General features: G+C 40.2%; 1 protein-coding gene across 1 annotated transcript in view; it reads right to left on the reverse strand.

Moving 5' to 3' along the window:
- mbo (Nuclear pore complex protein Nup88) overlaps positions 1-12887 on the reverse strand; it is a 533759-nt gene that overhangs the window by 10413 nt on the left and 510459 nt on the right. Inside the window, exons 8-12 of the mRNA XM_067159234.2 lie at positions 12045-12130; positions 7332-7585; positions 4541-4654; positions 2911-2990; positions 854-1000 (exon numbers count right to left, since the gene is read on the reverse strand). Coding sequence (XP_067015335.2) covers positions 854-1000; positions 2911-2990; positions 4541-4654; positions 7332-7585; positions 12045-12130 — 681 coding nt within the window. The remainder of the gene's footprint in view (positions 1-853; positions 1001-2910; positions 2991-4540; positions 4655-7331; positions 7586-12044; positions 12131-12887) is intronic.

Raw genomic sequence — 12887 nt, forward strand, 5'->3', positions numbered from 1 at the left:
AACATACTCAATCCTTCTGCACCCCCTCCCTCTGTTCGATTCCCTCTCCTACCGCTCCCCGCACCTCCAATGTGAAGCTGTGAGAGAGAGAGACACGCACGAAGAAGTAAGAAGAGGACACCTTAAAATTGACTTATCTTAGAACGTGTTCAGGTCTTATACCCCTTCGTTTTTCTTTATTTTCAGATTAATTCTCACAATTCTCAAAATATGGAATTACATGTTTTGTCTGGCAATGCAAACAATACATCGAAGAAATTCCACCTAGATGAAATAAGCCCCATTCCACTACAAACATACGCACTTGAAAACAACAATAAGCTTGTGATGAATTCAATTAGTCAAAGAATACTACAATATTACTGTATTCAGGACAGTGTTACTCTAGTATTGAATTTTTTAATTTAAGAATTATAAATACAATGGAACTTACAATTTCCAGCAGTCTACCTTCATTTCCATCACAAGATAATTTAACAATATGAACTGCTTTCAGTTATCTTTATACCTGATTTGACTGAGATTTATGGATAAGTCATTGTTTCAGATTGTTATCGGTAATATTATGTGTTTTCTTACTATAATAGTATCAAGGCTGAAGATGTCTCGTATAACAGAGACGGAACATGTTTCTTTTTAAATAGGAAATAGGAATAACAATTGTATAGTATTGTAAAGGTGGAATTACCCAACCACTAAGAACTTCTAACTTGTTAAATAAATAAATAACCACAATATCATTTGCAAACGGCATTACCTTCACCTCACTGACCACCTATTTCACCTTTGTCTCCTTCGTAATTTTAGTGGATAACAGTTTGTGAGAAGTACAAATTGTGGGTGACTGTGTTACCTCTTGTTAAGCTCCTCCTGTTTGTCCTTGGCATCCTCGTACTTCTCCGCCAGAGTCTCGGCAGCCTGCTGAAGGGACGCCTTCTCGCTTTCTAAGGCACTCAGTTCCTGCAGCTGGTGCTTTTTCAGCGACTGCAGAGTACGAACCCTGTAACACAGCCACAGCAACATTTACCACTGAACACACAGACAATCTAGACAAATGAAATTAGAGTTTTGTCTCTATTTTAGTGTTAATCTTTAAAAATTGGTATTTCTGCATCAGTTATTTTAAAATGAGGCAAAAATATTCCTTTTGACTTTGCGCCACATCTGTATATACTGTATGTATTGTGACAATGAACACCAAGTGGAGGGCGGCCGGCGGTTAACACCAGTGAGTGACAATAAATGCGGCATTGCCCTTCGTCATGTCAACCTCATCAGAGGAATTTGTGAGATGAAATGAATCGTAAAGGTGGAATTACCCAACCATTAAGAACTCCTAACTTGTTAAGGTTGACAATACAGACTAACTATGAAATTCACATAAGAGACTAGGAAGAGAGAGGGTGAAACCCAGTAACGGCACCTAGCCTACTCCTGTCGAATAGCACCAAATTGGTACAATATATTTTTTGCCTTAGGAAAATTTACATTTCAGTAGTAGAGTTCGGTATTTCAGAGGTCGATAGTTTGGAACTTGCACCAAAGAGTCGGCTCAAGGCTTAACATCTCCATCCAATGGACAAATTACCACCAACGGTGTATTATGACAACAATTCTTTATAAAAATTTATTTATAATACAAGCTTGGACTATCCATTTAAATCCATATGGTTTATACTGTATAGTCATGTGTAAAATTAGTACATTCTTTCAACTCTTGTTGGATCATCTTCGGCTAATAAATAACTATGGAAGACATCTTAAAATTCATGAAATATGTTTGACAATAGACTTGATAAAATGAAATGTTGAAGTCATAAAAAAATAACACGCAGTGTCTTTCTTTGTCTTGAGCGTATCTTCGTAATCAAGTTGGTCTTTCTCCTTGTTATTTCTTGGGAAGACAATCAACCTCCTTTCTAGACTGCAACCTGTCCCTACTGAAGAGTAGGAACCTGCTGTGACTTATGACCCATTCAGCTTTCCTCTATAGGCTTTACACATGCAAAATGTACTAGGTAACTTATGCTGCAATTATACCTGAGAAGGAAGCGAAACCTTATTCCTAAGAAGAAAAGGGGGCCATCTTGCAACAGTAGATGGCAATGTAAGTATGTACCTATATTTTGTTTCTGAAGCTTATCAATAACAAACCTTGCAGTGGTTTGTAGGCTGAAACCCTAGTAAACGGCGATTTCTTGAAATCGGGATCTGTTGATTTATAATTGTGCCAGCCGTCAGCATCAGCTACCTGTTGGGTTACAGTTCACTTTTAGATATATTCATTAGGGTACAAGGAAGGAGTAGAGGTGCGAAAATACTGTGCTTTTGTGTGTTACCTGACACGTACAACACTGAACAGTAAACTATATATGACTCGAAGAGCACATGGCGACCAAGTTTGTTTACCATCGCTCGAGTTTTCGTATGCGTGAGTGGACACAGCCATCTAAATAATAGATTTTTGACTGACTGTCAAATAGTATCTGGATTTTACAAAGTTTCACGCTGAACCAAAAGATGGCAGTACAGTATAACATCGTGTATTTTTTTGGCTAAGAGACGGCAGACGAGCAGTGGGTGATACAATGTCACGTCGGTTCTCGCCTGACATGCGACCGAAACTGAAATATCGTAATGTCGGGCCTCACCCGACAGACGAGGGGTAAGGGTTAATGGATACATGTAAGTGGAAAGCAAACTTTTGACAGAAGAGATGGAGATAATTAATCTGAAAATAACTTCAGTGTCAGAATGGATGAACTGAGACGTGGAAGTGAGTAATGTTGCCTCTGTCACCTGCAAACTATACTACCACTCCTGAAACATAACAGTATTCTCAGGCACCTACTCTGTTAAGGTACGTTAGTTTTGTAATAGTTTTACAACCACATTACGAGATCAACTCACCTTCTCTCTATCTCCTCCCGCACACGTTCGTGCCTCTGAAAGTAGTCTTCCCGAAACAGCTGCGTTGTTCTCATCACCAGCTGAAACAAAAAATTACACTCTGAAAAAATATAGTACACACAAAAGTTTTCTCAATGTAACAGCATACATAATATTATATGTACAGCTTGTTTTAGCTGGACCAGTCCAGAACATGTTCTGGCAAAGTTTTAGGACTTAAATGGTCTTTAACCCTCTTAGTGCCATGCTCTCATGCTGAGAATGTGCCAAGAATGCCAGGCTGATTAGTAGCATTTTGCAAGTTCCTATTTAAAGCGCTATATAATTTACAATTTCGACGTTAAACTTGCAGGAAATATTGACGATGGTATGTACTTCCTACTGTCAATGATTACATAGTATGATATAAACTTCATAATTACAATGGTTACAATACTGTTAAGTTTCAAAATATATCAAAAAAATATATTTTCTGAACATTTTGGAAAAGTAAATAAAAAATATCAATAAAAATTAATTCAAAATTAAAATTACAGATAAAATGTGGTAATCCCTCTGCAATGCAGCCATCCAGGTGAATGCACAGAAAATTTGAGAAGTATCTGTTTGGTAGTTCAGTAAGTAATTACCATTATGTAACTGCCAATCGTCGCACGACCAGAGAAACACATGAAATTCAGAAATACAATGTGCGTAAATAAATGAACAAATGAGCTGCGTAGTGATAAAATTAGAAAACTAGAAACTACGTTCTTTACTCTGTGGAAACAAATACTTTATAATAGTTTATGGTTGGCTGGTGAATAGACTTCTTCTCGGTGTCAACCTCTTCAGGCGGGCCAATGTGCGACTCGAAGCGTACTGTGGGATCTAAGATCAGTCCTGCATGCTAGCTGGTTGAAATGCTGTCGTGTCAAAATGCCTGGTACTCCCATCGGTAGCCAGGCCAGAAACTTCTTTGTGCACGTAGAAACTGTCATCTCCGAGCGAGTTTGCGATCATGTGCTGCATCGAATGATCGAGAATTTCTAAATACCTTCCCTTGAGTACATGGGCAAGTATTCATTTTTATCAATGAGAACAAATATCATCCCAAACACTTACACATACATATGCTAAGAATGCATGTATGCAGATAATTAATAACAATTGATTATTCATTATTTACGTTATTAATGAATAAATCCTTACCCATGCCAAGAAACTTCCATGCTTCAACAGTTACGCTATCTAAAAGGCTGGAAAATAGAATGCCTTAATAACCCTCCTGCAAGCTCATACTTCAAAGAACTCATGAAGTGGTAGAATGCTGTCTACTTCGACACAAAACGAAAACATTATAAATTCTGGCGTGAATGTAAGGAATTACTTTTTGATTCATTTTTCAAAAATAAAATCTGTGATGTACCCTCACCCTCTTTTCTATTTTTAGTGTTATGTAAGGCACTTAATTGACTTGTCTTGTACCTTTAAAAAAATCAACAAAACTAGTCATATGCTTAAACTGACAAATCCATACTGAACTCTACTCCTGATTCTTCACTCAGAGAATAGCACAAGTGCAAAAGGATCGCTCAAATATTCACCAGCAAGACACTCAGAACTTTGCAGACATACAAATGTAACTTACCTCCATACACTCCTGAGCTGATGGATTATTTCCCCCTCCAAGCTTAAGAATTGGCTGTGTCAACTCATGTTTCAACATATTTTTGATGCGTACATCGAATGGCTCCTTCAGCAACTGAAAATAAAGACAAAAATTTCATAATACTCCAACATGATTCCTATTACAAATTTATGTGATACTCTGCATGGCAAATCAAATTGGGTACGGAGATGGAAGATTTTTTTTTTGCTAGGGGCTTTACGTCGCTGCGACACAGATAGGTCTTATGGCGACGATGGGATAGGAAAGGCCTAGGAGTTGGAAGGAAGCGGCCGTGGCCTTAATTAAGGTACAGCCCCAGCATTTGCCTGGTGTGAAAATGGGAAACCACGTAAAACCATCTTCAGGGCTGCCGATAGTGGGATTCGAACCTACTATCTCCCGGATGCAAGCTCACAGCCGCGCGCCTCAACGCGCACGGCCAACTCGGCCGGTGGAGGTGGAAGAAATTGGCAGTGGCCTATGATTAAGAACTGTCCAGACATTTGCCAGGAAGTGAAAATGGGAAATTACAGAAAAACCACTCTCAGGACAGCCGACGGTGGGGTTTGAACTCGCTCGGCTGCCAAATGCAGAGCTTGGTTCCAGAGCCGTAGTGCGTTAGCACGCACGGCTACTCCGCTCCATTTGTATTCAGCACTGGTATGCGGAACTGATTAAACGATAAACATCATTTTATAGAATCATTCATATTAAAGAAGGCCATCCGCTGATTTCATCCTTACCAATGTCTTCTGAACATCAATTCTCTCCAGCAAGTGATAGAATGAGGAAAGGCACAGAATTGTTTAAAAAATACAAGAATACTAAATGTGCTTTCAAAATAACAAAAAATTTGTCGCAGTGATCAGGGAAGTGTGAGGAAAGATGAAAAGTTAGGAGCCTCCTGCTTAAATAAAGAGAGTGGGCACATCTGGTAATGTGCTCGAGTGGGATGAGATTCTTCTCAAAAGGCAACTCAGTGAGGAATTTAGAACCTTTTGAAGGTAAAAGGTCTGATGTATGCTCCACAGAATCCTTCCAGTGTTTCTGAAGTTGTTTATTGCTTATTTTGATGTATCCATAAAGACGCACACAAAATGTTGTCAGTTGTGTACATTGTTTTATTTACAAGTCACACACGCATTAATGAACTGCCATCATAAACAAACATCTGACTGCTACAGTAGCATGTCACAATCAACTACCAACATAACCAATTCACATACTTGACTTCAAATAATCGGCTAACACAACTTCCACACAAGTCTCATTAAAACAACTCTATCTTCAAGACTGCCTCTTTTTTATACTTTGCCTGGCCAGACTTCTAGAAGGATATGACATAACACACTTTCTTGTAAATTTCACTCTCTCCTACAGCCTATTTACAATGTAAGGAAGTTTCTACACAAATCCAGTTGCACAATGTTGCAATGGATTATACATCATATATACAGTATAGGTAATAATAAATTATATACTATTAATTGCATGTTCTTACATGAAATAAACCCATATTAATATATATACAGCAGATGCTTCATGACATAATCTCACAATATGATCATGATTATACCAAATAAAGTTCGTACACAACTACTTAAATAATAATACTAATAAGTGTAAAAGAACATCATAGCTACACCTAAAAAAAAAAAAAAAAAAAAAAAATAAATAAAAAAAATAAAAAATTTCAAGCTCAATTTTTGCATTACATAGAGTCCCATTAATCCAAAAGTCTGCTTAATCCGAACTGAAATATTCAACTTTTTTAAAAAATTATCCTTATTGAAATGAAATAACATATTATAGAATGAAGATTTACTTGCATTTTGTTAGTCATATTTTACGAGAATAACATAATGTAAACATAATTACAGTACATATCATAAACCATCAAACACTGGTCGTTTATCTTTACAAAGTCTGTTAGTTTTTGTTTTTTGCTGTAGCGATTGGAATCTACTCGAAGATGCAGCGTTAAACCAGCGTCTCATAAACATCACATGAGTGAGTCACGTGTTCACGTTCTGCAACGCTACCACTGAGAGAGCGGCAGAACTATTAAATGAGCATTGCAAGCAGCTCTTCGCATCCCGGGCACAATGTTACCGTATTTTAGCAGTTTTAGGAGACAAGTTTTAACCTAGTTTTAGTCGTTTTCTCCTCTACGGGTTCTTAACTAACCTACTGTACTTTTATACAGTATTTTATAAATCTAACTGCAAAAGAATGGACATTTCAGATTACAGTATGTACTGTTCTGTATTCTAGAAACCATTTTCCTCAGACGGTTGAGGCGCTGGCCTTCTGACCCCAACTTGGCAGGTTCGATCCTGGCTCAGTCCGGTGGCATTTGAAGGTGCTCAAATACGCCAGCCTCGTGTCAGTAGATTTACTGGCATGTAAAAGAACTCCTGCGGGAGAAAATCCCAGCACCTCAATGTCTCCGGAAACTGTAAAAGAAGTTAGCGGGACGTAAAAACAATAACATTATTATTAAAAAATATTTTCCGGTTAATCCGAAAATTTTGTAATCCGAAGAGACTCCAGTCCCAATTAGTTTGGATTAACGAGAAACTACTGTATTTACCCACGGGTTAGAGAATATTGTTTCCAAGTTATACCAGTCTATTACATTTGAGTCAATTTGGGGATGACACTTTTACCAAGTCAACAGGGCCCATCACTAATATGTAATACATTTATCTACCGTCAAGTCGAGACACGAGCATTATAGACAGTTAAAGGGGACCATATATAAACTTACCCTCTTGAGAGGACTTAGTCCTTCAGTAGCAGCCGACTCGTTTTCCAGATCAGTTGTTGACTCTAACACCATGGAGGGCACGGCCATACTGAGCATCTCGCCCGTCCCCAGCAGGATCAACAGCAAGGTGGGGGTCTGAGAAAATGCCACTCCCAAGATGGGGGACAGGACTTCCGACGCTGACGTCCTGGTGCACACGAGGTACTCCACCGTGCTGGGCTGGTTCAGGGTGGGCAGGTGAAGATCCATACTGGCTGCAAACACAACAATACCAGCTTACTGCTACACATTCTCTGACAGAATTCAATGTACATATAATAACTGAGAAGTTAATGAGAAAAAACAAACAACTGAAAATGAAAAAGTATGAGCAGGGATAAAACACATAATAGGATAAATCCGCTGGGGAGAAAGCAAGAAAAATAAAGAGACAAGGGCAAGATTATCAATCAGAGTTGTTCTACATACATGTCTTTCAGGTGGTTGGTGGTGGTGGTGATGATTATTGTTTTAAGAGGAAGAACAACAAGGCAACCATCCTCTATATAACACTAAACAGAGAGAGAGAGAAAAAAAATGGAAGGGATCCAAAACTTTGAAAAATGAAAAGTATCGGCCAAAGAAAGACAAGAATCACAAAGGGTGTGAAAATTAAAGACTACCTAGACCTAATACTGCTGGAGTTGGAAAAGAACAAGAGTTGACCAAGGGAGGTCGGATACGATAGATGAAAGTGAGGAGCCTGGAACAAGTAAGTGGAAGCAATGCCAGGAAACTCAGCTAATGGACTTGTGGTCGCCAACCTACGCTCCCGAGTCCAGAGCCCCTGAGGCCCCCTTTAGTCGCCTCTTACGACCGGCATAGGATATCGTGGGTGTTATTCTAACGCCTCCATCCACAGGCAGGATACATGTTTTTCACTGGCACAGACAGGTCTAATGGCGATGACGGGGTAGAGACGTAACAAACGATAATAATGCATTTTAATTTTTTAAAATTTTGCATTCTTTTGCATATTTTGCTGATTTGGGATGTGTGTGTATGTTCAGTCCTTAGCCCAAAGGCTGGTTGGATCCTCAACCGTTCTGCCATTAGCTGTCATATATGGCCTAAGCATCACTCCAATTGAGTGGCAGGCCTTATTTAGTGTTCAATGAGTACATCTATCTTGGACACAAGATAAAACATAGAAAAGACAACCAACGTGCAGAAATTCCTTGCAGAATAGGTATGAGTTAGACAGCATTCCAAAAACTAAGATTCATCCTGACCAACAAGGATGTTCCAAGTAACCTGAAGACCAAGGTTTATAATACATGCGTGCTGCCAGTTACTACTTACGGTCTAGAAACGGTAACTCTGACGAAGGAAAGTGCTCGCAAGCTTCAGCAAACACAACGAGCCGTGGAGTGACAGATGCTAGGGCTCAGCCTTAGTGATAAGATCCGTTCAGAGGACATCAGGAGAAGAACAAATGTAACAGACATCCTGGAGAGAGTAGCAAGACTAAAATGGCAATGGGTAGGACACGTAGCTCAACAAGACAACAGGTGGACCTCTAGGTTTGTTCACTGGAGACCATGGGACACAAGAGAGGCATTGGAAAACCCCAGAAGAGATGGCTCGATGACATAAAGCAGTTGGCTGGAACAAGCTGGTTCCAAGTGGCTCAAGATCGAAGAGGCCTATGTCCAGCAGTGGATTGAAATAGGCTAGAAAAGAAAGAAGAAGAAGAAAGATCCACCAGCTGGCTATTATCTACCAAGAAAAACCTGGGTTGTCCTCCATAGAGTTTGCACCAATCACTATATTCCATTCCGGTCTTCTTTCTCTTATACTCTTCTTAACATAGTCTATCCATCTTGCTCTGGGCCTCCCTTTTGCCCTCTTTCCTTTTATCTTCGCCTCCAAAACTTGTTTTAGTATGCTTCCCTCCTCCCTCCTCCACCCTCATAATATGTCCAAACCATCTCAATTTATTCTTCCCCATCCTGTCGCTCAGTTTTTCTACCTCTATCTCTTTTCTGACCTCAACATTTCGTACTCTGTCTCTACCATACTCCTCAGTAACTTCATCTCGCTGGACTGAATTTTCCTCTCATCTCTTGCTGTCAAAGTCCAAGTCTCTGATGCATAGCGGTAAAGTACATCCTGTACATCATCTCTTAGGAACTGCTCTGTTCCACACCAGGTTCCTTACATTCTGGTAGAATATATTTCACCGAGCTCGATAGCTGCAGTCGCTTAAGTGCAGCCAGTATCCAGTAATCGGGAGATAGTGGGTTCGAACCCCACTGTCAGCAGCCCTGAAGATGGTTTTCTGTGGTTTCCCATTTTCACACCAGACAAATGCTGGGGCTGTACCTTAATTAAGGCCACAGCCACTTCCTTCCCATTCCTACGCCTTTCCTACCCCATCGTCGCCATAAGACACATCTGTGTCGGTGCGACGTAAAGAAAGAAAAAAAAGAAGAAGAATATATTTCCCACTTGCATCCTTCTTCTCATCTCCTAGGTTTTGTCCCGTGATACTAATGATTCCTTTCCCTTCTCTTTCTCTTCTTGTCACCACTGTTGTTTTGCTCCTGTCTACACTGATTTCCACTGAACACAGTAATCCAGTCAGGTGCGAAGTTAGACTGCCTATGTTTAGGGCAACTTTTATAGCCCCCTCCCCATTCAGGGTGAGCAGAGGGGATCCTGAATAGGACTTCTCAGTCACGGGTGTAGCACACGAGTTGCTTTACAGTCTGTCCTTGAGCGCACACACTTGCCACCTACGTGCTGACTCATCACTAAGAGCTGCCAGATTAGAAAATCCTGCCCCCGTAACAACTTGCCGATCGCCGCAGGACTTTGATATTGAGCAGGTGTTTGTTGCTTTCCAAACGGCGCCTGTGTGTAAAATCTTTTAAGTGGGAATGCTCGTGCACCTCAACAGTCACACCCCTCTTGATAGTTGCAGGACGCTGGCCCAGTGGCATACAGTCTGCGATGACTGGAGATCCAAAACTTGCTGAGGTTGTTAGACCTCATGGACATAATCTGGTGTAGTTGGAGTTGTACCTTATTCGACATTTGGAGATTAAGATGGTATCCTCCAGGAGTGTCTTTCTAGTTGTCGACTATCTCTGATTGCGCTCCTATGGCTACAAGCAGTACAGCATGCCATATATGCCATAGTAATCACCACACCTTAACGAATGACAGAGTGGTGATCCTCCGCACTGATCTGTTCATTGACCCAGTTTCCCGCTGGGGTTGGATGCCCAACCTTCCACTGGGTTGCTCAGTTTAACAAAGGCTCCTCTTGTAGGTTGCGTGCTTGGAGTTGAAGTGAGAGAGCCCAGAGAACTCAAACTTGATGATACAGATGTTGATTCCCATAGGGAATCTGAAATATTTGTCCTGAATGAGTAAATTTATAATACCAATATAAATGGTCCGTCATTGGACATTATAAATTTTCAGCTAACTCATTCCTGGTTGCCAGCGTTTCGCCCTCGTGTGCTAGGGTGGGCTCATCAGTTGGTACCTAGCACACCTACCAATACGCTGGCTAGTGCATACCGTGGAGGCCACTGCGTAGGCTAACTGGAGCCACCGGCAGTGCCAATGCACTAAGAGACTTTGTCTCATTACCAAAAATTGATGCCTGCCTGGCCATCAGATGATATAGATGTTGATTCCCATAGGGAATCTGAAATATTTGTCCTGAACTTGCCGAGGTCTTATATTATTGTTCTAGGTGGACTGCAATGACGCATTTCTTTCCCATTATGCCAAGCATATGAAAGTATCGGACTGGAAATTAATATTAATAAGACTAAGATCCTTTTCCAGCCGGCACCAAATTCCAATAAGAGAACTCTGGCTATTACAAACAATGGCCAACCTATGCAGAACATAAACCATTTTCCTTACCTTGGAAGCCACCTCTCAACATGTACAAACATTGATGCAGAAAGATGTGCTAGGGTGGTTTTCCGTCGTTTCCTAAAAGGAGAGTTTGACAATCATGATATCAGTGTGAGAACCAAACTCTACGTTTACAATGCTGTTTAAATCCCTACTCTTATATATGGTTGCGAGACCTGGACAACTTACAGGAGAAACCTATAATGCCCGGTAAAAAACCATCAATGATGCTTGCGGAGAATACTGAAAGTTAAATGGCAAGATCGTCGAATGAACATTAGTATCCATGAGGAGGCCAACACTACAAGCATGGAGGCAAAAATAGTTAGGCATCAGCTATGCTGGGCTGTCCATATTGTCCGCATGCCAGATACACGCCTCCCAAAGAAAACCATGTACTCCCAACTAAAGAATGGCCAGGGTAACCATGGAGGGGAGCTTAAACGATATAAGGATGTTCTAAAGTGTAATCTCAAAAGGTGTCATATTGATACGGTCAACTGGGAAACTACAGCCGAGGATAGGCCCAAACAGCGTAGCATTGTATACAACGGAGTCAAACATCTAGAATAAGATAGGAGAAGATTAGAAGCCGAGAGGAGGAGCGAATACGAGGGATGGTGTTCTTCCATACCATATTTGTCAATATTGACACTTCTGTATAAATAAATAAATAAATAAATAAATAAATAAATAAAGAAAGAAAGAAAGAAAGAAAGAAAGAAAGAAAGAAAGAAAGAAACAAACAAACAAACAAACACCATTAAATTTTCATAATGTTTGCTGTGTTCTTACCTTCATCTGCTTCAATAAAGTTGCTAAGCTGAGACACAACAGGTAAGGACACAGAGTGTATCCCGGCGTCGTGGCTGCACAGGTACCTGGGTAGTACATAAATACGAATTACTCCCACTGTCATGGAAGACAATTAGTCTGGGCTGGGAAAGATGAAGGAAGGGCTAATCACAGGGTTTTCACACATCAAGGACTGCAGAAATCTCCTGAAATGAAACAGGAAAATCTGAGGTAAGGAATTTCTTCACGACAGAACATCATTTATATGCATACATCGTGTTTATAGACTGTGAACCTCACCAATCCTCTATTTACAACTAGCTCTATGGGCCCACGTTTAATTCCACATCTCTTACCTTCAAATCATTTAAAACTGAGCCTAACTGTCGACATCTTAGTCCCTCTCTACTTCTCTTACACTCCATAGTTGAATCCAATATTCTCCTATTTATAGCGACACACTGTCGTTTGACCATGCGACCCTGTCCCTATACTATCAGGTGATGTAACAATGTTTTTAACAGTCAATTAACAATGGTAAACTTTTACTTTTTTGGGGGTAAACTAGGCATTTCTACGACAATGGTTACTCTAGAAAATTTTACAGTTGTAAGTAGGGAGCGGAAGACTAGGGAAGAATGGGGAAAGGGAATAATAATACCATAATAATAATACTCTGATGAGTCTAGTGTCAGACCTAAGACGAAACGCTGGTTAATAGAGCAAACGCCTGAAAAGCTTTACATCTGATATGTTTTTGACATTTTTGATTGCTCTATTGGTGAAAAATATCTAATTCCCTCCATGGGAATTTAGAATTTTCCATTCGGAATTGCTAGGCGG

The sequence above is a fragment of the Anabrus simplex genome, chromosome X, assembly GCF_040414725.1.
Source record: "Anabrus simplex isolate iqAnaSimp1 chromosome X, ASM4041472v1, whole genome shotgun sequence".
NCBI classification, from domain to species: domain Eukaryota; kingdom Metazoa; phylum Arthropoda; class Insecta; order Orthoptera; family Tettigoniidae; genus Anabrus; species Anabrus simplex.